Source organism: Aulonocara sp. 'chitande type north' Nkhata Bay, linkage group LG19 (assembly GCF_057382095.1).
Source record: "Aulonocara sp. 'chitande type north' Nkhata Bay isolate Kocher_YH1m ecotype deep benthic linkage group LG19, A_spYH_male_GT1.1, whole genome shotgun sequence".
NCBI lineage: Eukaryota > Metazoa > Chordata > Actinopteri > Cichliformes > Cichlidae > Aulonocara > Aulonocara sp. 'chitande type north' Nkhata Bay.
This window is the reverse complement of record NC_141362.1, coordinates 957856-981728: the sequence shown is the minus strand read 5'-3', so window position 1 is coordinate 981728 and position 23873 is coordinate 957856. Positions and strand designations below refer to the sequence as shown.

Sequence of the window (23873 nt, the reverse complement as noted above, 5' to 3'; positions counted from 1 at the left end):
AGCTGGCATCCTTGTACATGCAGTGCTGCCATCTTCTGTTTCAGTCCGTTATTACACTCTTAAATCCTACTACTTATTCTTGCGTCTTTTGTGATCTTACAAAGCTTCAAACGACGCGTCGACTATTAAATCAGTCGTCGACAATTTTGATAGTCGACGTAATCGTGACTAGTCGACTAATCGTGGCAGCCCTAGGTAGTAATATTATAACAAATTTTATAACATTAATATATATAGTATATAATATTATAACAAACAGATCACAAAGTGGGGGTCTAGTGCACATAAGTCACCAACTTTCTGCAGAATCAATTGCTACAGACTTCCAAACTCCATGTGGCCTTCAGATTAGCTCAAGAACAGTGTGTAGAGAGCCTCAAGCAATGGATTTCCTTGGCAGCAGCTGCATCCATACCATACCTGCATCCGTGGTCTAAAGCATGCCACCACTGTACTCTAGAGCAGCGATCCCCAACCCCCGGTCGTTTGGTACCGGGCCGCGAGAGTTGAGGCTCAGGTGTGAAATATATAGTTTTCAGGGTTTTTATCGGTTTTCAGAGTTATTTTGTTATCGTTTTTATCGTTTACTTGGTTTTCCTGGGTCTTTTCACGTGTGTTATGAATAAATCTTCTACCGGTACTAGTTTTATTTTGTTGTATTTATCCGCGACACCTTAAAGGCCGGTCCATGAAAATATTGTCGGGCATAAACCGGTCCGTGGCGCAAAAAAAGGTTGGGGACCGCTGCTCTAGAGGAGTGGAGATGTGTTCTCTACAGTCACGATCACACTTCTGTGTCTGGCAATCCAAAGGACGAGTCTAGGTTTGGTCATTGCCAGGAAAATGGTACTTGTCTGACTGCACAGTGCCAAGTGTAGTTTTATTGTTGGGGAGTTATGTGTAGAGTTATTTTTCAGGAGTTAGTTCCAGTGAAAGAAGCTTTTAAAGCTTCAACATACGAAGACATTTTGGACAATTTTATGCTCCAAGCATTGTGTAAACAGTTTGTAGTTTGCCTCTTTACCAGTGCACAAAGCAAGGTCCACACTGTAAAATCTAATTAGTTCCCAGAACTCAAAAAAATTGAGGAAACTCGTTGCCTCAAAAAAATTGAGTAAAGCTTAGCTAAAAATGACTAAATTAGAACAACTTATTTATTTTGAGTACTCTGTACAAGCTCATTTGTTCCCAGAACTCAAGAAAATTGGATCAAGTTTACGTAAGATGACCAAGTTAGGGCAACTTACTCATTTTGAGTACACTATACAGCCTTGTTAGTTCGCAGAACTCAAAAAAATTAAGGAAACTCGTTGCCTGAACAAAACTAAGTAAAGCTTACTTAAGATGACTGTTAGGACAACTTATACAGTGCAAGTCTACAGTATTAAGAATAACTTGATACTGACTGTACAATACTAATTGTTTACCTACTGACAAACATTTCAAGTTCAACTAAATTAAAAAACAATTTGTGGTAACCTGAATATGATTAAAAATAATTAACAACACTTTTTGTAACGATGTTAAAATCAGCCCAACTTTTATTTTCAAACACAACAAAGTATAAAAGCCAACATACTGGACACTGTTCTGCTGAACAACAAACAATTATATTGCCATCACTGTTGTAATCTTACAATGAAACAAAGTCTCAGATGTAATTATTCTGAAAATAAGTTTAGGCCTACCACAAGTTTGTTTTGTACTTACATTACTTATATAATCAAAATAAAATATTTGTTGTTCTGTCACAAGTGCAGTCTCTGATTTAAACAACACATTTGTTTTGCATTCCAACACATGAGCTGGAATGTTGTAATATTTTAAGGATGGCTTGTTTCCAGTCCAGGCATTACTGCCTGAATGACTATCATGGATCGAGGTGATCCAAATGTAGGTGCAGAAGAAAGTCTTTAACTTCCCTTAAGTACAGTGTCACTGGATGTGGGTTGGAGATGCAATGAGCTTGAACCTGCAGGCGACCATCTTCACTGACCACACCATCTGTGATGGAGGACTCATCTCTCCTGTTGTCCTGCAAGCAAACAATCGTATTTTTTGGAACATGAACTTAATTGCTTTCTTAAAACATTTTTTCTGCATTTGGTATAAACAGACTCAAATTTAGACAATCTCAGGCTCCCTCCCCACCGGAGAGGTGACATTCAGTGTCCCAATTGTCAGTCTGGATAGCCCTGACCACCACCCAACACACAATAATGTCATGAAAGCATCATTTTAAAAAGGGCTATGCAAACATGGCCAATAACTTTCATTCTAATGATGTGCAAAATGATTTGGGCACAAAACAAATTTTGTTGTTAGAAAACTTGCAGACTTCACTATATACAGTGTAGACCCTCTAAACTAAGTTTGGGGGATGTGATCTTTCAAGAAATGCAGACCAAACTGTTGTTGTTTGTTTACTTACACAGCATGTCTTGTAGAATTAACTGGAGTCACCAGCAACAGCATCGCGCAGTCATATCTCAAGTCTAATAACAGAAGACAGGAAAAGATCAGTAAAGAAACAACTTCCCCAAACCAAAGCACAAATAAAACAATAAGTAAAACAGGCTGATCTAAAGTATGATTAAAGTTCAGCCTGATTATTATAAATGTCACTGACAGTTGCTAATATATTGGAAAACCAGAATACTTACTGATGTCTTTCTGTCCAACAGCAGGAGTACTGGTCCCGAGCCTCAAAGACAGTAAGAAGCAAGCAGAGGGAGAAAAAACAGAACATTTTTCAGAAACTGATTTGATCCTTAATGGCTGTGCAATCATTGTAACATGGAGTTTGCTTATGTTGTTAAATAAAGGCTAGATTTGACATTAATAGATGCCACAGATGTTCAAAAGCTGCCACAAAGCATGAAAAAAATGGACGTCTCCGAAAACGTCTGAGCATTTTTGCAAATATGTGATGTCTTGATAAATCGAGCAGATATTTGAACTTTACACAGCTACATTCTCGCCTGAAAATATCTTAAAAGTTGATTTTGTGACTCAGAAAAAGTAATAAGTTTTTTAGCCGCGCTCCTCCGCCATTGGCCAATAAGTACGCACAGGCTCCGACAACCGCAGCCGACAAATGCCATCCTCCTTTTCCCCAGACTACCCTTTCTGGGTCACAAAATAACCTTTTAAGATATTTTCAGGTGAGAATGTAGCTGTGTAATGCTCAAATATCTACTTAATTTATCAAAATATCACATATTTGCAAAAGTGCTTCCACGTTTTCGGAGAGCTCTGTTATCCACCAGCGCGATAGCTGACCGGGAGGTTAAGGCTTGATAGAGTCCATGAGCACAGCTAACTCCTGGCTTATTGTTTTCAACCCCCTGCGGTCTTTTGCTACTCAGGTTAAACATGATATATATAATTAGTTAGTTAGTTAGTTAGTTATGGCTATGGATTGAAAATACCCCCCACACCACACCCCTAATGGCTGCACCTCCCGAAGAATTTTGTCTGGGCTCTTATCTCACTTTTTTATTTCAAACAATCAACAGAAAATTTCACCGACATAGTTTTATGTAAGGTTTTTAAGGGTGTGTTAATTTTTAAGTAACATGAGCCCAGCGGCAACAGCAACGCTAGGCTAACACTAACTAGCTAGCAAGATTATAAACTTGCTGCTAAACTAAGAGAAGCCACAAAATCAGTTTGAATAAGAGTAAACATTTACTTACCAAGTCAGTGTATCAGGTAAAGATTCACAGCAATGACAATAATCTCTTGAGCTGACGCTTCTCCAGGTTTGCTCAACATATTCCATAACAAATGCTGGCACCATGAACATGCGGACTGATCCAAGAGGGAGGAGGACGGTAGTGACGTGGCATTTTCAAAACACATCTTTCATCCTTCCGCACTGAGAAGCAAAACTTCCAGCTTATTTAGTTTTTCTAAGTTAAGACAACTCAAATAAATTGAGTTTATCAGCGTTTTGCATAAAAAGTACTTGTAACTTATTTAAATTGAGTTCTAATAACAAATTGATAAAAATTGAGTTCAGCTTATTTAATATTTTTAATTAAACACAATATTACATTTTACAGTGCATAAAGACATGAATAAGTGAGTGTTACATCCCCCAGGAGGATGTCTCTTCTCCCTATTAACCCTTTGTTTTGTCCAGGCTCCACCTCCTCTGTCCTGATTGGATGCTGTGCAGAGTCCGGCTGATTGGTAATCAGCAGAGCACTATTTAAGGCCTGTGGAGCTGTGCTTCTGGGCCCTCTGGCCATTTTGGTTGCCATACTGGTGCAGGCTTGCATGCCTTTGTATTTTGTGTGAGCATTATTGTTTCATGTTCAGACTGCTTGTAGGGGAGAGCTGCCTTTTGTTTTGACACCCTGTTTTCTCCTGTTTATGTGTTGTTAGGTAGGTTATGGTTATAGGTTGTATCTTTTGTTTCTTTGGAGTTAGGTAAGTTTCTTTTATTTCTACGTCAGGGATGTTTTGTTTGTTATGTTGGCCTTGGCTCTCCCTGACGTTACACCTCGGTCTGAACCTACGTCCCATCACCAGTATTAAATAAACCTTTTAAATTTACCATCTTGGCTCCTCCTTCTCTATCCACATTTTCGTCCCTTCAACCCCCTAGACTAGCCAGGGGACGTAACATAAATTGGGGGCTCGTCCGGGATAAAAGTCCTGGTTAATCCATTTGTGGATGGTGAAGGTTTGGAGTTGTTTGTTTCTGCTGGTGTATTTGGCAGAGGTAGTTAGTATGGCAACTGGTGTTTTTGCTTTGAGTGCATTTTTGAGTAATCCTTCTTGGGAGGAGCTAAATGCGTGTAGAAAACGTGATTTGTTTGCTATAGCAGCACACTTTGAGTTAAATGTATCAAGGCAAATGGTGAAAGAGGACTTGAAAACTGCTGTTTCAAACAAACTTGTGGAAGAAGGCCTGCTTCCTGTTTCTAAATCACCTCGTTTGCCAGTTCCTCTTGACAGGACCCCTAATGAAGGAGTGAAGCCTGCTGTGTTAAAGGACGAAGGGCAAAACCCTGCTGCTGTGGAGCAACAAACGGTGGAAAATTTAAGCACTAATGGCTCACCTTCTTTTGCTACTCCATCTTCTCCTCGTTCAAGACAAGAAGTATTACTCAAGGTACGTTTGGCTAAATTACAATTTGAGGCTCAGGATAAAGCCCAAGCTCGTCAGGCAGAGTTGGAACTTCGCAGGTTGGAAGCAGAGACAGAAAAGGTGTTAAAGCTGAAAAAGTTGGAGCTGGAGTTGCAGATTGAAAGGGAGGTCAGACTGCGTCAGTTGGAGTTACAGGCACAGACTTCAAGAAGTACTACTACTCAACCTAGTTCTGCAAATTCATCTGTTGGTGAAACAACCTCCTCCCCTGTAAACCCAGGTGGTTTCAATGTGAGTAAAAACATTGTGTTGGTACCTCCATTTCGTGAATCAGAAGTTGATACATATTTCAATGTGTTTGAACGTGTGGCTGCCTCATTGCACTGGCCGAGAGAAGTTTGGCCATTGCTTCTTCAGTGCAAATTGGTAGGCAAAGCACAAGAAGTCTGTTCTGCTTTGTCTGTGGAAGAAAGTTTGAAATATGATGTAGTGAAGTCTGCTATCCTTGCTGCTTGTTCCCGAAGCGTATAGGCAACGCTTTCGCAATCACACAAGAACAGCAAATCAGACTTTTGTAGAGTTTGCTTGTGAAAAAGCTACTCTTTTTGATAGATGGATAACAGCAAGTAAAGTTCCTGACTACAACTCCTTACGTGAACTGATACTGCTGGAAGAGTTCAAAAATGGCCTGCCAGAACGCATTGTTGTACACCTTAATGAACAGAAGGTTTCCACTTTGAAAGAAGCAGCTGTGATAGCTGATGAATTTGTGCTGACTCATAAAACTGTTTTTGTGCAGAAACGTGAAGTTACCACCAGAGAACCTCCCCCACGAAAGGATCCTTCAAGCCCACGACAGACTTTTGCTCCAAGGACTGAAAGGGAATGTTTCTATTGTCATAAACTTGGTCATGTTGTTGTTGAATGTCCCGCTTTGAAGCGCAAGAACCAGTCACCAAAAGGAGTAGGCTTAATTAAAACCATCCGTGCTGAGAGAAGGGACCAAAGTGAAGGAGTTGATCCCTGCTTCAAACCCTTCCTCTTAGATGGCACTGTGTCATTGACTGGGAAGCCTGAGGATGAAAAACCCATTCGAATACTCAGAGATACGGGAGGGTCAAGATCTGTGATTTTTATCTGATGTATTACCCCTGAGTGACCATTCCTCTTGTCATGGTAGTATTCTGATTCAAGGAGTCGAAATGGGCTATGTCGAAGCTCCTTTGCATTATGTACACATCAAGTCAAAGTTGGTTAATGGCATCTTCTCTGTGGCAGTACGCCCCTCACTTCCCATAAAAGGGGTGCAGTTCATTTTGGGAAATGATATTGCTGGTGGAAAAGTGCAACCTGTTCCCGAAGTAACAAATGATCCAGAATCAAACTTGAAGAGCAACGACCTAGCAACATGTTTCCCATCTGTTTTTCCTGCTTGTGTTCTCACCAGGGCTCAAGCAAGACGTAAAGCTGCAGAAATTGATTTGTCAGACTCTTCGTTGGCTCAGGCTCTGGCTACAGATGATTTGCAAACCCTGATTGATCTTAAAAGTGGTTCAAAGGATACTACTGAGAAGTGGAAGGATCTACATCTTCCACAGTTAGACTTGCCAGTCACATGTGAAAGCCTTGTTGCTGCTCAGAAGTCTGATCCCTCATTGACTAAATGCTTTACTTTTCTTTCTGAAACAGGAAATAAAAAGGCTTCTTATTTCTTGGAAGATGGGGTCTTGATGCGCAAGTGGACTGCCCACCCAAGTCTAACAGCAGACGTAGAGGAAAGCTGTTCTGATGACTGTGACTGGAGCACTACTTATCAGATTGTTGTGCCTCTTGAGTATCGTCACTACGTAGTCTCCCTTGTACATGAGCACCCTCTGTCTGGTCATTTGGGAGTTACAAAAACGTACAACAAGATACTCAACCATTTCTTTTGGCCAGGATTGAAGGCTGATATAGTTGAGTTTTGCCGCACTTGTAAAACATGTCAGATTGCAGGAAAGCCAAACCAGACAGTTCCTATAGCTCCTCTTCATCCTATACCAGTACTTGGTGAACCTTTTGAACGTGTCATTGTGGACTGTGTTGGTCCATTGCCCAAGACAAAGAATGGTAATCAGTTTTTACTGACTGCAATGTGTACTTCGACTCGTTTTCCAGAAGCTGTCCCACTCAGAAGAATAACTGCACCTTTGGTGATTAAAGTTTTGACAAAGTTCTTCACTACTTTTGGTTTACCAAAAGTAGTCCAGACAGACCAAGGAACTAACTTTCTGTCTAAACTTTTCAAGCAGGTCATGCAGACTCTGGGGATTAAGCATGTTGTGTCAAGTGCATACCATCCTGAGTCTCAAGGAGCATTGGAGCGCTGGCATCAGACACTCAAGGCAACATTGCAGAAATACTGCTTGGATACTGCAAAAGAGTGGGATGAGGGAGTACCTCTGATGGTGTTTGCCATGCGCGAAGCTAAGCAAGAGTCCCTTGGGTTTAGCCCAAATGAACTAGTGTTTGGTCATTCTGTCCGGGGACCTTTGAAGTTGTTGAAAGAACAGTTCTTGTCAACAGACCATGTTGTGAAAACTAATGTTCTGGATTATGTTTCACAGTTCAGAGAGCGCCTCCATAAGGCCAGGTTGGCAGCTGCAGAAGCCCTCTCCTCTGCTCAGGGGAAGATGAAGAATTGGTATGATAAGAAAGCCGTTCCTCGATCTTTCAATCCAGGTGACAAGGTTTTGGTTCTTCTACCAACTGCTAGCTCTGCATTGTCTGCCCGCTTCTGTGGACCATACCAGGTGGATAAGAAAGTAAATGACACTGACTATGTGATTAAAACCTCAGACAGGAAGCGTAAAACACGCTTGTGCCATCTCAATATGCTCAAATCTTTTCATTCTAGAGCTGACTCTCTCTGTGGTCCTGCAGATAAGTCTGTGGCATCTCCGTCCGAGCCAATCTCATCTCCAGAACCTCTCTTGTTGAACTCTTCCTCAGGATTGAGGTCAAGTTTAGATGAAGACGGGCTCAAACTTTGTGATGCCAGCTACCAGAATGCCAGAATGCTTAATTCTGAGGTACTGTCCCAGTTGTCTATATATCTGTCTCACTTGACCCGTGAGCAACAGTTGGACATTGAAAGGCTCGTCACCATTCATTTAACACTCTTTGGGGACATGCCTTCCCGTACTACTGTAATAGAGCACGACATTGATGTTGGGAATGCCGTGCCTATTAAGCAGCATGCTTACTGTGTGAATATGGCAAAAAGGGAAATGATGAACACAGAAGTAGACTACCTTCTGAAGCATGGATTGGCTATCCCAAGCTATAGTCCATGGAGTTCTCCGTGCCTGGTTACGCCAAAATCAGATGGAACACCTCGCTTTTGCACAGATTTCCGCAAGGTAAATGCAGTAACAGTACCTGATTCCTTCCCACTGCCCCGTGTTGAGGACTGTATTGACAGCGTCGGATCTGCTGCTTATGTGAGTAAGCTTGACCTTCTTAAAGGTTATTGGCAAGTACCTCTGACAGAAAGAGCATCAGAAATCTCAGCTTTCGTAACACCTGATCACTTTTTACAATATACAGTTATGGCATTTGAAATGAGAAATGCTCCTGCTACCTTTCAGAGGTTAATGTCAACTGTATTATCTGGTGTGGCAAACTGTAATGTTTATCTTGATGATGTGGTCATCTATTCTTCCAGCTGGTCAGAGCATGTTGACACCTTAACCACTGTGTTCAAGCGTTTAGCTGATGCTTCCTTGACCCTCAACTTGGCTAAATGCGAGTTTGGTAAGGCTACAGTGACCTACCTTGGAAAGGAAGTTGGGCAGGGCAAGGTTCGCCCTATCAGTGCAAAGGTTAATGCCATTCTTAACTTTCCTGTGCCAACAACACGCCGTGAGCTGCGCAGATTTCTGGGGATGGTTGGTTACTACAGGTGTTTCTGTAGGAATTTTTCTGAAGTCGTAACACCACTGACAAACCTGTGCAGCCCGAAGGTACCATTCATTTGGAGTCCTGAGTGTCAACATGCTTTTGAATGTGCAAAAGGTCTTCTGTCGAGTTCACCTGTTCTTGTCGCTCCAGACTTTTCTAAACCTTTCAAGCTTGAAGTGGATGCCAGTGAGGTGGGGGCTGGAGCTGTTCTTCTTCAGGATGATGGACAAGGAGTGAGTCATCCTGTCTGCTTCTTTGGCAAGAAGTTCGATACTCATCAAAGGCGGTACTCGACAATTGAAAAGGAGACTCTGGCCATGCTTCTGGCTCTTCAGCATTTTGACGTGTATGTGGGATCTACTTCCCAACCTGTAGAGGTCTTCACTGATCACAATCCTCTCGTGTTCCTCTCTCGTATGTATAACAACAATCAGCGACTGATGAGGTGGGCTTTAATTTCACAAAACTACAACATTGAAATAAAGCATAAAAGAGGATGTGAAAATATTGTGGCTGATGCCCTCTCAAGAATGTGATGGTGTAAGGTTAACAAACTTATACGTTTGTTTTTCTGGGTGGAGGTGTTACATCCCCCAGGAGGATGTCTCTTCTCCCTATTAACCCTTTGTTTTGTCCAGGCTCCACCTCCTCTGTCCTGATTGGATGCTGTGCAGAGTCCGGCTGATTGGTAATCAGCAGAGCACTATTTAAGGCCTGTGGAGCTGTGCTTCTGGGCCCTCCGGCCATTTTGGTTGCCATACTGGTGCAGGCTTGCATGCCTTTGTATTTTGTGTGAGCATTATTGTTTCATGTTCAGACTGCTTGTAGGGGAGAGCTGCCTTTTGTTTTGACACCCTGTTTTCTCCTGTTTATGTGTTGTTAGGTAGGTTATGGTTATAGGTTGTATCTTTTGTTTCTTTGGAGTTAGGTAAGTTTCTTTTATTTCTACGTCAGGGATGTTTTGTTTGTTATGTTGGCCTTGGCTCTCCCTGACGTTACACCTCGGTCTGAACCTACGTCCCATCACCAGTATTAAATAAACCTTTTAAATTTACCATCTTGGCTCCTCCGTCTCTATCCACATTTATGTTCGTCCCTTCAACCCCCTAGACTAGCCAGGGGACGTAACAGTGAGTTTGGTGAGGAAGATTGTGAAAAGTGCGCTTCTGGTCAAAAATTCCAATAAACACACTCCTAAACCTTGTGGAAAGTCTTTCCAGAAGAACTAATCCTGTTGTAGCTGCAAAGGGTGGGCTAACATCAGATTAAACCTACATATTAAATCACATTTTAATGAATTAAAAATAAAATGTCACTCACATTTATATGCGTGGTAAAGCAGATGAGCTAATACTTTTGGCAATGTAGATAATGCTTTGTTAAGCAAAGTTGGCTCTGACTAAAACAAGTTAACAACATAGTCTACAGCCAAAAAGCAATATTATAAAAGTAATACATTAAACTAGGCAATAGTTTTTTGCTTCTATGAAGTTAGAATTTCTTATTGCAACAGACATGTTGCATGCTTCACTGACTGTCCTGTTAAATTCATTTCTCTTTTGACTTCAGCCTTTAGGTTGTTCTTTCTCTGTTGCTCTTCATCCTTTCGTTCCTTTGCAAGTCTCTGTTTCTCTTTCTTTGAGGCCTTCTTTGCCTTTTTCAACATGTTTACTGTGTAGTGACCCCCACAATTCTCCACAGTCATTCTGTTAATTTTCTCTAGAAGCTGCCTGATTTGTTCTGGGTCTTCCACTTCGTTATTGAAGACATGATATCTGCCATAGACACCCTCAATGAGCTCTTGAAGTCATAAATTTTTTGAGATGAAATTTTCAGTAGTTTGTTTCTTTAGTTTGTCTCCATGTGTGAACAGAACTAGCGAGTATTTGGCTGCCTCTTTACCAAAAGTACTTTGAATCATCTTCACAGTGTCTTCCTCTTCTTGTGTGAACCTACCAAGCTTTAGGACCATCAGGAAGGCATGAGGGCCAGAAGCAGACAGAGAAATAGATATTTTAATTTTTTTTAACACTTCTTCTTCAGCCACATTATTGTCAAATACCCCAGGAGTGTCAATGATGGTCACCTTTCGACCTTCCACATCTCCCTGAGCTCTCTTGCACTCAGATGTCCAGGAGGGTGGGGACAGTTCAGACTAGAGATGGACCGATCCGATATTACGTATCGGTCCGATACTGACCTAAATTACTGGATCGGATATCGGAGAAAAATAAAAAATGTAATACGATCCATTAAATATCACGAAAGCACCTCACAAAACTTGCAACACGCCGTAACTCACCTCAGAACGTTAGCACGTCGAAGCAGTATGCATCACGTGATAGAGCGGCTGTGGCATGCGGGATCTGTCGGTGGTCTGGATAGCATTTGGAGCTTCGCTAGCAACCCGGCATTTCATCTCCGACAAAGTTATCCCCGAGAGAAGTAAAGCAAGTGTGTAAGTCCATCTCTGAATGTTTGTAAAGCATTCCTGCGTTAAGCTTAACAAGCGACTGCCTCTTCTTGCTGCTACTTCAATCATGAAACTGCTTAATGATCAGCTGATCGGCTTTTCTGTCGTGAGTCCGTCTCTCTTGTTTGGTTTTGGCCCACTTTGCACCAGAAAGAGGAAACCAGCGGATAAACAACAGCAACACGTTTAAGCTTGATAAGCTGTTGTTAGAATTTATTTAATGTTACTTTCTACTCGAGGATCTTTTTCTACGTAGCTGACGGCTGGTAACTGTGCAGGGGCGGATCTAGCAAAGTTTAGCCAGGGGGGCCGATAGGGCATTAACAGGGAAAAGGGGGCACAAAGACATACTTTTCTTTCTTATTCTCATTTAAAATGTCGAGCTTTTAATAAATAATTATCTGACACCCAAAGTTTTAATTTGATGTAAAAGGAATAGAAGTCAATTACTGTATATAGTGACTATTAAGTCTAATATATATACCCTAGTAAGATATAGTACTTTTTCCTTTGGGAAGGTACCATCTGTGCAGTCTGCAATTTTGTTGAAGAAAGATGTTGAATCTATTTAATATTTCTTGAAAAATAATTGATTTCTGTGCATTTTTTTTCACACTGCATCAAATTAAGGTTGATTACGTCGATTAAGCATCATGAGGTGGAGCGTGAGGGGTGGTTCCCTATTTTTTATTTATTTATTTTTGTTGTTGCTGGGAGTTGGAACCCTATTAGTTAGGTTGCTTAATATTTACGCTAAGTACTCTTTAAAATACCAGAATAGGGAGGATGGTGTAGGTTTAAGTTTATTAGATTGATCAGTATTGCTGAACTATCGGTATCGGACATAAAAAAGTGGTATCGTGCCATCTCTAGTTCAGACTGAAAATCTTTTCTTCCTAAGATGATGTTTCCTGTTGCACTCTTCCCTCCTCCTGTTTTTCCCACCAAAATAATTCGTAGTTCATCACTCTTCTTCTGCTTCCTAGAACCTGCAGACATAAAACATAGGAACATCTTTTTTCTTTTTCAGTTTTTTTTCTTTTTCTGCCGTCATTGTATAAAATATTGAACTTTAGTGTAGATTGTACAGTGTACAAGTTATTTGCTCACCATCACAGTGTAAGATAAAAGCTGGCCTTTCTAGACTGTCAAGCACCCAATTCTAAGAGACTGAAAAAACAATCTCCATAAACTAATAAAATATGAGTGCATAAATTGGTGCCGACGCTCATTAGCAAATAAGCATTTTTATTTTAACCTCTATCTACCAGGCCACCCACAACAAATCTAGGGTTACGTTACTGACCCTTTTTTTAAATCGTATTTTTACCTATTTGGAACACCCAGATGGAAAAAAAGAAACTTTAAATACAAAAACCCTAATGACACAATGTAAGCAACTTAATTTAAAAGGTTTTGTTTTCACCCTACAAGAACATGCTGACTTACAATTTCTTTAAAACATTTGTGTGTGTATAGAATAGAATAGAATAGAATAGAATAGAATAGCCTTTATTGTCATTGTACAGAGTACAATGAAATTGGAGTGCCACTCCCTTGGTGCAAGATAAATAATAAATATAAATGTAAAATATAAAAAGTACAATAAAATAATCGCAAGTACTCAAACAATAGTAAGTACGATATATACAGGATAACGTGTGTGTTTACAACCCTTCAAAGGTCTGTGTGAGGTTCAAGCCTTGATTTTACTGTTGAAGTCCTTAGAGAGACTGCCAGACAAACATGTCTATACACCTATATACCACGTTGAGCAGACAGTCACTCTAGGGCAGGGGTCTGAAACTCAAATGAGCTGGGGGCCACTGCTAGCACTGTCATCTCATTGGAGGGCCACTCAAGTGTTCGAGAAGTACAAAAAAACAAAACAAAAAATACACTGACAAATATTTATGAAAATATAGTGGGTTTTTTAAATTTTAAATATTGTATAACACAAAACTGCAAAAGTGAGTGCAAATCTTTTTTCCTTACTAGACCCCTGCTCTAAGGCAATCACCGATAGCCAAAACACAACAACCATATATCAGTATATCCATGTCCAAAAGATGAACACTGAACATTTTTGAATTGGGTTCAGGTCATTTAAATGGTGACACATATTTCAAAATAAATGAGTTTCTTCCATTTCAAACACCAGCATCAAAATAATTAATTAGAATTAATCAAGAACTTTGAGTTGAATGTGCAAGTCCATTGTTGATCAACAGCAAGGCAAAATCCCCAGAATATTAGAGAGAATAGTATAGAGCAGCGGTCCCCAACCTTTTTTGCGCCACGGACCGATTTGTGCCCGACAATATTTTCACGGACCGGCCTTTAGGGAGTTGCGGATAAATACAAACAAAATAAAACTAGTACCGGTCTCGAAAAAAGAAGATTTATTCATAACACACGTGAAAAGACCCAGGAAAACCGAGTTAATGAAAAAAACGATAACAAAATTACGCTAAAAACCGATAAAAACCCTGAAAACCATACATTTCACACCCAAGTCTCAACTCTCGCGGCCCGGTACCAAATGACTCACGGACTTGTACCAGTCCGTGGCCCGGGGGTTGGGGACCGCTGGTATAGAGATTTCACATAGATAGCTACATCTCTCCTAGAGCTCACATGTCCAAGGTTGTGGAATATCGTACCAGCATGACTGGCTGGTTTCATGTTTGTGCTTGAACAAGCTTAGAATCAGAGATGGGCAGTAACGCGTAATCCGATTACTTTTTTCAAGTAACTTGACCAACACTGCTTAGAATGACACTTTTTCAATCCAGTCTGACAAAAAAAATACAAAATATTCCCAGAACAGAATTTATATAGATACTGATATTCCATTAGTAAATGCCTGCATTTGTATAGCGCTTTTCTAGTCCATAGGACCCCAAAGCGCTTTACACTACATTCAGTCATCCACCCATTCACACACACATTCACACACTGGCGATAGCAAGCTACATTGTAGCCACAGCTGCCCTGGGGCGCACTGACAGAGGCGAGGCTGCCGGACACAGGCGCCACCGGGCCCTCTGACCACCACCAGTAGGCAAACACGGGGTTAGTATCTTGCCCAAGGATATTTGGCATGCAGCCAGGATGCAGCCTGGGATCGAACCACCGACCTTCTGATTAGTGGCTGACCTGCTCTGCCACCTGAGCTACAGCCACCCCATTAGTGATTATAATCATTTACAAATAATAGTGAAGTTATTAACAGTTGAGTATCTCTCACTTGTACATGTTCAAATTATTTCTCTAAGTATTAAAAAGTGATTAGGAAAGTCGTATTCTTTATTTGTGCAAAAAATGTTTCTTGAGATGCAGTTGACCAAAACTGCCAAAATTTTCCTGGGGAATAATTTAATCCTCCAAAATCTTCATTGTATGTGGCAGCAATCTGAGACTCTCACTGCTAAAGCACCAACTGTAGCTCCAACAGCTGCTCCAGCAGCAATTCCAACTGCCAAACCTATCGGACCGCCTGCAATTCCAAGCACACCTCCAATGGCAGCACCACAGGCTGCTGCAACAGCTATTGCTGGTGCTGAAGTGAAGTCATTTGATTTTTCAGCTCTGGCTCTGGCTTCATAATGATATCTCATCTGCACCTTGCACTTCTCTCTGGTGGCCCTTCCTCCATATTTGGCTCTCAGTTTATCAAGCTCTCTCTGCTTCTGTGCTTCCATCTCCTTCAGGAGTCGCTCTTTCTCCTTTTCTATGGCTGCCTCTGCTTTCATGAACATTGCATTGGTATAGTAACCTCCACCATTAACCACAGTCATCTTGTCAATTTTGTCCAGGAGCTGAGAGATTTGTTTGGGATCTTTGATTTCATTGTTGAAGACATGGTATCTGTTACCACACTTTCGAATGATGGCTATGAGATCAGGACTTTCTGAAATAAAGTTTTCAATGGTTTGCTTCTTTAACTGGTCTCCATGTGTAAATAACACCATTGTGTATTTTGCTCCATCTTCACCAAAGGTGGTCTGGATCATCTGAACAGTATCTTTCTCTTCCTGAGTGAACCTGCCCAGCTGAAGAACCACAAGGAAGGCATGAGGACCAGGGGCAGACAGAGAGATGCACATCTTGATCCTATTCAATACTTCTTCTTGAGTGAAATTCGTGTCAAAAAGGCCTGGAGTATCATTGACAGCTACCTTTCGACCGTCAACATTCCCCTTTGCTTTATGGCATTCAGATGTCAGAGAGGATGGTGACAGTTCTGATTCAAAGGCCTCTCTCCCCAGGATTGTGTTTCCTGCTGCACTCTTCCCCACTCCCGTCTTCCCCACAAGAACAATCCTCCTTTCATCTGAATCCATGGCACCTTTGTACCCTGTTGGACAGAAACACACTGTTCATCATACAGTGCTTTGTTGTTCAGGGTGGCATGCACATGCAAAATGCAAAAAACATCTTTTATATGCTGCTTAGAGATGGTGGTAACTCTTAAAGCTGAACCAGTGAGAACCTAATAAGAATCAATAAGAGAACTGATAAGGAAATTCTGACATCCAACAGGTGAAACAGCTCAGAGATTCTCAGTTTCAGTTAATATTGGATTTGAATGCTTATCTCTTGTCTTTGATAATGCCAAAATAAACAAAAAGATTCTAAAGAAATGTTTTGGGGGATTTAAACAGATTTCATGGGAAAAAGGCTTCTCTAGTATTCAATCAGAGTGCTCAAGCCCTGTGTGAAAAGTGATTGCTCCCCTTTCCAGAAATGGCGAAAACATGGAACCATGGTGAAGCTTCCCAGGGGTGTCCAGCTGACCAAGAGTGCAGTGATCACTCATCCAAGAAGTCACAAAAGACCCCAGAACATTTGCCTCAGTTGAAGTCAGTGTTCATGACTCCACCAAAAGAATGTGTCTGGAAGAAAACATCTTGATGATCCCAAAGACCTTTTGGAAAATACTCTGTAAATGAGGGTGTATTGTGATAAACAGCTGAAACACCCAATGAGTTGGGGGTGCACAACTGATGATGTTTCGTATTCGTGACAAATGGTGGTTTACATTAGTCTTCAACTAACTGAAGAATTACATTACTGAAAACACCTAAGGTCAGTTAAAGAAAACTTGCTTCACTGATCCTGTGACAAAGTGGCTGGACTGAATGCCATTTGTCACTTGCATATATTGTTATTTTGTGTTCTGTTATCTTATAGTCAATCATAATGCTTTAATTAGTGATGTGCGATACCACTGATTTCCTTTCCGATCCGACACCAAGTAAAATTCAGGGTGGTATCGACGATACTGATCCGATACTGATACTTTGTACAAAAACGTATTTTATTTATTGCATCTTTTATTGTATCTCAAATTATAGAGTCATAATGATTACAGGACATTCGATTAATTGTTCTTATCACTTAATAATGCAGAATTCATCATATAGAAATAAAAAAACTGAAGTTGTGCGCTATTTGAACACGTTGCCTGCCTGCGGCACTAAAGGACTCCGTGAAAGACGTCTGTCTCGCCCTAGCAGCACCTGTCCTGTCCCTCTCCTCTCCTCCTCTTCAATTTGCCTCAACATATGCTCATCATATTCTGTGATATGATTTACTCTGAGGTGTTTGACAAGGTTAGTGGAGCTGCCACAACACCTTACTTTTTTGCCACATGTATCACAAACCACGCCTCGGCTGTTTGTGGATGTAAAATACGTCCGCACATGACTCCATTTATGCGCAGCCATTGTTGTGAGTGTGCATGCCAAGGGGCTGCAACACATTTATACATCCGTATTTCGCACATGACTATGAAAGGCGGAAGAGGAAGTAGTTCCTTCCTATGTAGACAATCCGAATGATATAGTTTCTTTCCATTGTGTTCCCATTAATGGAACTGGCCTGAGGATCAGCTCTGAAAAGTCGAAGCTCATGCACGTCAGCTCCATGGACCCACGACGGGGGATCTACATCGGGACACAGCTGCTAGAAGAAGTGGAGAACCTACCTCGGTAGCGCGATTTCCCATGACGGCAACGCGGAGGTGGATGTCAAGTGCCACACTGGAAAGGCAGCTGCGGTATTTCGGAGGATGAACAAGATCTGGTTCTCCCCGACCATCTCCCTCAAGATCAAACTCCGCGTGCTTAATTCGATCGTGATCCCAACTGCCATTTATGCCAGCGAAACTTGGAAGGTATCGGCCTGCATCAACACCAAGCTCGACGTCTTCCAGCAGCGATGTCTTCGCCGGATTCTGAAGATCCGCTACACCGACCACATCACCAACGAGGAGGTCCTGCGAAGGAGTGGCACAGTCAAACTTCACAACATCGTTGCATGCCAAAGACTCCGACTGGCCGGCCATATCCTCCGCATGGATGATGCATGGATTCCAAAAACAGCGATGTGCTGGCAACCCCTGGGCATTAAAAGACCACGAGGACATCCCCGCAACACCTGGTGAAGGTCCATCAAGACCTAAAGACATCGAACATATCATTGGAAGAAGCTGAAGCCCGCACACAAGATCGAGCCTGGTGGCGTTCGTTTGCCACCCGATATGCCACATAAGGCATGGGAGGATCTAAGTCTAAGTAAGTAAGTCCTGTTAATGATAAACTACAAATTTACCCTAAATTACTAAAATATCAATATTTTAATGTGAGAATCGATTCTACAACATAAATGACTGGTATCGGAGGAATCGATATTTCAGTATCAATCAGCACATCTCTAGCTTTAATGTAGACACTGCACATGTAACCTTGGCTCTACATACTCTGTTTGGCTCTGTTTGTGGTAGCATTGTCTATATATTGAGGCGATCGTGGCTCAAGAGTTGGCAGTTCGTCTTGTAATCGGAAGGTCGCCAGTTCGAGCTCCTGCTCCGACAGTCTCAGTCATTGTGTCCTTGGGCAAGACACTTCACCTGTTGCCTACTGGTGGTGGTCAGAGGGCCCAGTGGCGCCAGTGTCCGGCAGCCTCGCCTCTGTCAGTGCGCCCCAGGGCAGCTGTGGCTACAATGTAGCTTGCCATCACCAGTGTGTGAATGTGTGTGTGAATGGGTGGATGACTGAATGTAGTGTAAAGCACTTTGGGGTCCTTAGGGACTAAATAAAGCGCTATACAAATACAGGCCATTTACCATTTATTCATTACATCTCTGCAAATGTTCTTAAAGCGAAATGTCACTTCATCATTAGTTGATTTGAATCTTTCATTTGTTTATGTAGTTTGGTTATACTTACCATTGTGTGTTCCTTGGTGCAGGTCCTATATGTGAAACAGGTATATGGGAATGGCCGCCCCAGTACTTCCTGATTTTATAGGATATGATGTCACTGATCATATCAATTGGGTGTAACCAAATGAAGGGCTGTTTCTTTTGTGTAAAATTGTTTATTTCATTTAAAATAACCTCACGAGTCAGATTAAGTGAAGAGATTGACTTTTCACACCGTTTAGTTGGGTAAATGAGTTTGTTAAGTGGAAAAATGATTTTATTCCTGTTTCTTTGTCTAGACTGTGTTATTTAGCCTACCCTATATTCTCGATGGTAGAGGTTAATGAGGTTCAGATGTGAATGGAATTCTGTATAAAGCAGGTGAGATTTTGACTGTCAGGTTCTTATGTTTTGTGAAACATTTGTTGAAAGGCAATGCTAGAAAATAAAGAAGACTTAAAAGTAGGGATGGGTATTGATAAGATTTTCACGATTCCGATTCCATTTTCGATTCTGTTTAACGATTCAATTCTTTATCGATTCTCTTATTGATTCTTTAAAAAAAAAAAGGAGAACACTAAGGCCGATTAGCTTAGAACTTTGTTTTATATCTTCCCTTTGAACAAGATAGAAATTTAGGAGTAGCATGGCCTTATAAACCCAACAGTGAGATATTAAGAGATCTAGCCTATGGCTCTTCAATGGGGTTTCACAGGGTCCCCGGGGAAAAAAATTGTAAATGTAAAATAATAAAATAAATATTCTTCTGTAGCAATAACAAAGTATAACATAAATTATTCTGTAACAATTACACAAGAATATCCAGTAATGTCTCTGCCTACAATTAAACACATTCCCTTACCGAAAATTTGAGGGCATCTGCTGTGGCAAATGGGTGCAAGCCTTTTACCACAAACTGAGTCACTGCTCGGTGACATTCGTCTATCCTGGCCTGAAAGTAGACGCTACCGGTAGACTGCAGCGACAACTGCCAGCGAGCGCCAGCCAGACTCTGTCTGTCTCTCTCATCATGGTCACCTAAATGCAGCACACAGTAATGGCAGGTTTTGTAATAAGGCAGATCACACTAACATAATATGCACTGTTAGTTGATTATTTACCTGCTGCATTAACGGGAGAGGACGTACAAACGTTACCGCTGCTGCTGGGTTGAGATTCATGAGTCTGGAGTGGAATTAAAATCACGACATTCATTTAAGGTCATCGCGTGTTTTGTGAGCAAATGCTTTTGCATATTTGTAGTGTTCCATCCATCCATCCATTTTCATCCGCTTTGTCCGGGGCCGGGTCGCGGGGGCAGCAGCCTAAGCAAAGAGGCCCAGACCTCCCTCTCCCCAGCCACCTCCTCCAGCTTATCCGGGGGAATACCAAGGCGTTCCCAGGCCAGCCGAGAGATATAATCTCTCCAGCGTGTCCTGGGTCTGCCCCGGGGCCTCCTCCCGGTGGGACATGCCTGGAACACCTCACCCAGGAGGCGCCCAGGGGGCATCCTTGTCAGATGCCCGAACCACCTCAGCTGGCTCCTTTCGATGTGGAGCAGCAGCTGCTCTACTCTGAGCCCCTCCCGGATGGCCGAACTTCTCACCCTATCTCTAAGGGAGAGGCCAGCCACCCTTCGGAGGAAGCTCATTTCTGCCGCTTGTATCCGCGATCTCGTTCTTTCGGTCACTACCCACAGCTCGTGGCCATAGGTGAGGGTAGGGACGTAGATCGACCGGTAAATTGAGAGCTTCGCTTTTACACTCAGCTCCCTCTTCACCACGACGGACCGGTGCAGCGTCCGCATTACTGCAGCTGCAGCCCCAATCCGTCTGTCGATCTCCGGCTCCCTTCTCCCATCACTCGCGAACAAGACCCCGAGATACTTGAACTCCTCCACTTGGGGCAGGAACTCATCCCCGACCCGGAGTGGGCACTCCACCCTTTTCCGGCTGAGAACCATGGCCTCAGATTTGGAGGTGCTGATCCTCATTCCCGCTGCTTCACACTCGGCTGCGAACCGCTCCAGTGCGAGCTGGAGGCCCTCACCCGATGAAGCCAACAGAACCACATCATCTGCAAAAATCAGAGATGAGATTCTGAGGCCACCAAAGCGAAAGCCCTCCGCCACTTGGCTGCGCCTAGAAATCCTGTCCATAAAAATTATGAACAGAACCGGAGACAAAGGGCAGCCCTGGCGGAACGCTGGACCAGCTCTTTATCCTCTGCAGGATACTTGAGGGTGCATGGGAGTTTGCCCAACCAGTCTACATGTGTTTTGTGGACTTGGAGAAGGCATTCGACCGTGTCCCTCGGGGTGTCCTGTGGGAGGTGTTGCGGGAATATGGGGTGTCTGGCCCATTGCTACGGGCCATTCGATCCCTATACAACCGTTGCAAGAGCTTGGTTCGCATTGCCGGCAATAAGTCGGACTCGTTCCCGGTGGGTGATGGGCTCCGCCAGGGCTGCCCTTTGTCTCCGGTTCTGTATTTGTAGTGTTTCCTCCCTTAAATTAAATATCTACTATGCAAGTATTGCAAGTTGCCCTGTTGTTCTCGTAAAGTATGACCAAACTTTTTAGCGTTTGCCATGTTTCCTGCCAGGTACTGTAAATGACGCTCTGCAACGTAGTGACATCATTCGGGGTGACTGGAATCGATAAGGAAATTGTTTGCAAAAATGGCAAACAATTCCAAGGAATTGAAACAGTGGGAACCGGTTCTCAACAAGAACCGGTTTTCAATACCCATCCCTACTTAAAAGAAACTTGAACAGTCTGCAGATGCTGTTTTGCTATCACTTTCCATGCTGCTTATGTTATGCTACCTCACACCCCCCCCCCCCCCCCCCCCCCCACCCATTCAAGACTTGTGCTAATTATTTTAGGGATTTTAAAATCTGGTCCTATCAAGCAACCCATTTAGTCGCTTCATATTTTTCCCATAGTATAGGTTTATCTTTCTTTGTAAAATCAGACAGCTGCTACTACACTAGTACTTTAATTAGCATCATTATCAGGAGGCTTAGTTTAAAAAGAAAAGACATGTTTTTCACGGACCATAATAACTACTGTTAGAAATTCTGAACCTAAAAATAAATAATGCTTATGCTAATTGGAAAGCAATAAGTATAACCCTGGCAGAGGGTCTGAGGGGGTGTTCAGACCTTTTTGTAATTTTATACAAACCCTTTTGGAAACAGTTCGGATTCAAAGAATTCTAATGAAGCATGTTTCTGTTCTTGTATGACAGCTTGTTCCAATATTAAACTGTAAAGATATTCACAAGTGGATTTCTTTCAGTTCAGTGGGTTTCTTAGATTTAGATTACAATCAAGTATTGATCAAATAAGAAAAAATCCCCAGCATGAGAAAATGAAGCTGACAAGTTTGAATAAAGTATTCCTTGTGTGGGCCTGGTCCTGCCCTGACATAGATCAGCAGGACACAGCAGCAAGCTCAGCCAGAAGCTACACACAGCTAAGTTGATTCCTGAAAGGAAAAGAAAATGAGCTGTCCCCAGACTCTTCTTTGTCAGTGGTATTAAGGAGGTCCTCAAAGTATTCCTTCCACCGCCTGTCTATATCCCCAGTTATAATCAGTATTACCCCAACTGCCACTATCCACTGTGTAAATAATGCACTATATTCCCCTTCTGAATTGTCTGATGGTTTGCTAGAATCGCTTTGAGTCAGACCTGAGTTTCATGGCCTCGCCGAACTACTTTTGCTTCAGCAAGTTCCTGAGCAAGTTCCTAGTTTTCCAGTGTTAATTCCTAGTTTCCATGTTCAGGGTGTTGGTTTGCTTTTCATGTGTTTATTTAATGGAGTGTTTTTCCCAGCAATAAAGCTACCATTTTAAGTTACATTTCCATGTTCGATTCCTGTATGTAGGTCCTTTCTCCTGCCTGCCACACAGCGAAACATGACAACAGTGACCACTGGGTAATTTGTGTTATAAACATGGATAAACATTACTAATTTGTAACGTGGGTTGTATTAAGTGGTTGAGAGGAGGCCGCAGAAACACTCAGCAGGACACTCATGACCACACTGGTACTGGAAATTCCACAGTGTTCGTCTTTTAATAAACACACTCTTCACCAACCGCTGCTGTCTTACATGGAGCAAGCAATGTTCATACAACCTGTAACATTACTTTGAGTTTGGGAGCTGAAAAAACGAGGTCCATCTCAGTCCATGTGTCCATGTGTAAGCACGTTTCTCCCACACTCTACAGAGGGCAGTAGCACATACTTGTGACATCACTAAACATTAACTTGGGTTGTCTTAAAGAGACATCACACAGTTGAGATTGTTATAACTTCCTAATCAGTGTATATGTGTATATGAATTTAATAACCCATCTCAAAATAGACAGAGCCGGGTCCGTGACACAAATCGTGTTATTTTTATTTTTTAACAATGAATATGTCATTTGATGGTTTTTCCTCATTTCAGTCTTGTTTTTCAATTAGACTTGCTTTAATTTGTTTCACAATAAATATATTTAATAACCCATTACTTTACAAGTTCTCTCATTTAGAAGACTTCACTAAAAGGGATATTGTTTATGGACTCATTATGCACAATAGCAAAGATGACTTTCTGGTGAATGCTATAATCACTCTTTGTACATTTTAAATACACAGATCTAAACATACAAAGCTGGCTTTTGTAAAATTTTTATTTCATACTTTAAAGCCCTTATTTTATGAAAACAAAAGATGCAGTGAAACCTTTGAACACAACTGAAGAATGTGATTTAGTTAGTAAGCCCAAATTTACCCCTTTATTTTCTCTTCCTTTTTTTAAAAAACTGAAAGCTAATTTCTTGTAATCACCTGCTCCAAAGGAATCTTGCAGGAGCCATGTTGTTATATATTAATTCTTGTTTTTGCGTCAATAAAAAAAACAAAACAAAAAAAACTCTTCTAATGCAGCAGACAAATGCCTCACCGTTTTTCCCCGGATTTTAAGGGTGGGTCGTGTGTACCCTTAAAAAAATCATTGCGAACACTGTTTGAAGATTTTTTTTTTTTAAATTGCGGACGTTCGTAGAACGAAATAAACGTTTAAAAGTAAGTACCGGTGTGACGGGTTTCAACATCACGTGGCCGCTCAGCTGCGCTGTCATGTGATAGAGAATG

General features: G+C 41.8%; 1 protein-coding gene and 1 pseudogene across 1 annotated transcript; both read right to left on the bottom strand.

Annotated features, from left to right (window-relative positions):
* Positions 1-10544: 10544 nt before the first annotated feature.
* On the bottom strand, positions 10545-14201 carry LOC147306263 (GTPase IMAP family member 9-like; annotated as a pseudogene).
* Positions 14202-14911: 710 nt separating this feature from the next.
* LOC147306262 (GTPase IMAP family member 9-like) lies at positions 14912-15868 on the bottom strand. The gene has a single exon (XM_086274238.1). It carries the CDS (start codon positions 15860-15862, stop codon positions 14912-14914), a length of 951 nt encoding a protein of 316 aa, XP_086130364.1. The 5' UTR covers positions 15863-15868.
* Between the last annotated feature and the right edge of the window lie 8005 nt (positions 15869-23873).

Bases quoted from the DNA above. Each gene is read 5' to 3' on its own strand.
- LOC147306262 (XM_086274238.1), bottom strand. From the start codon at position 15,862: ATGGATTCAGATGAAAGGAGGATTGTTCTTGTGGGGAAGACGGGAGTG.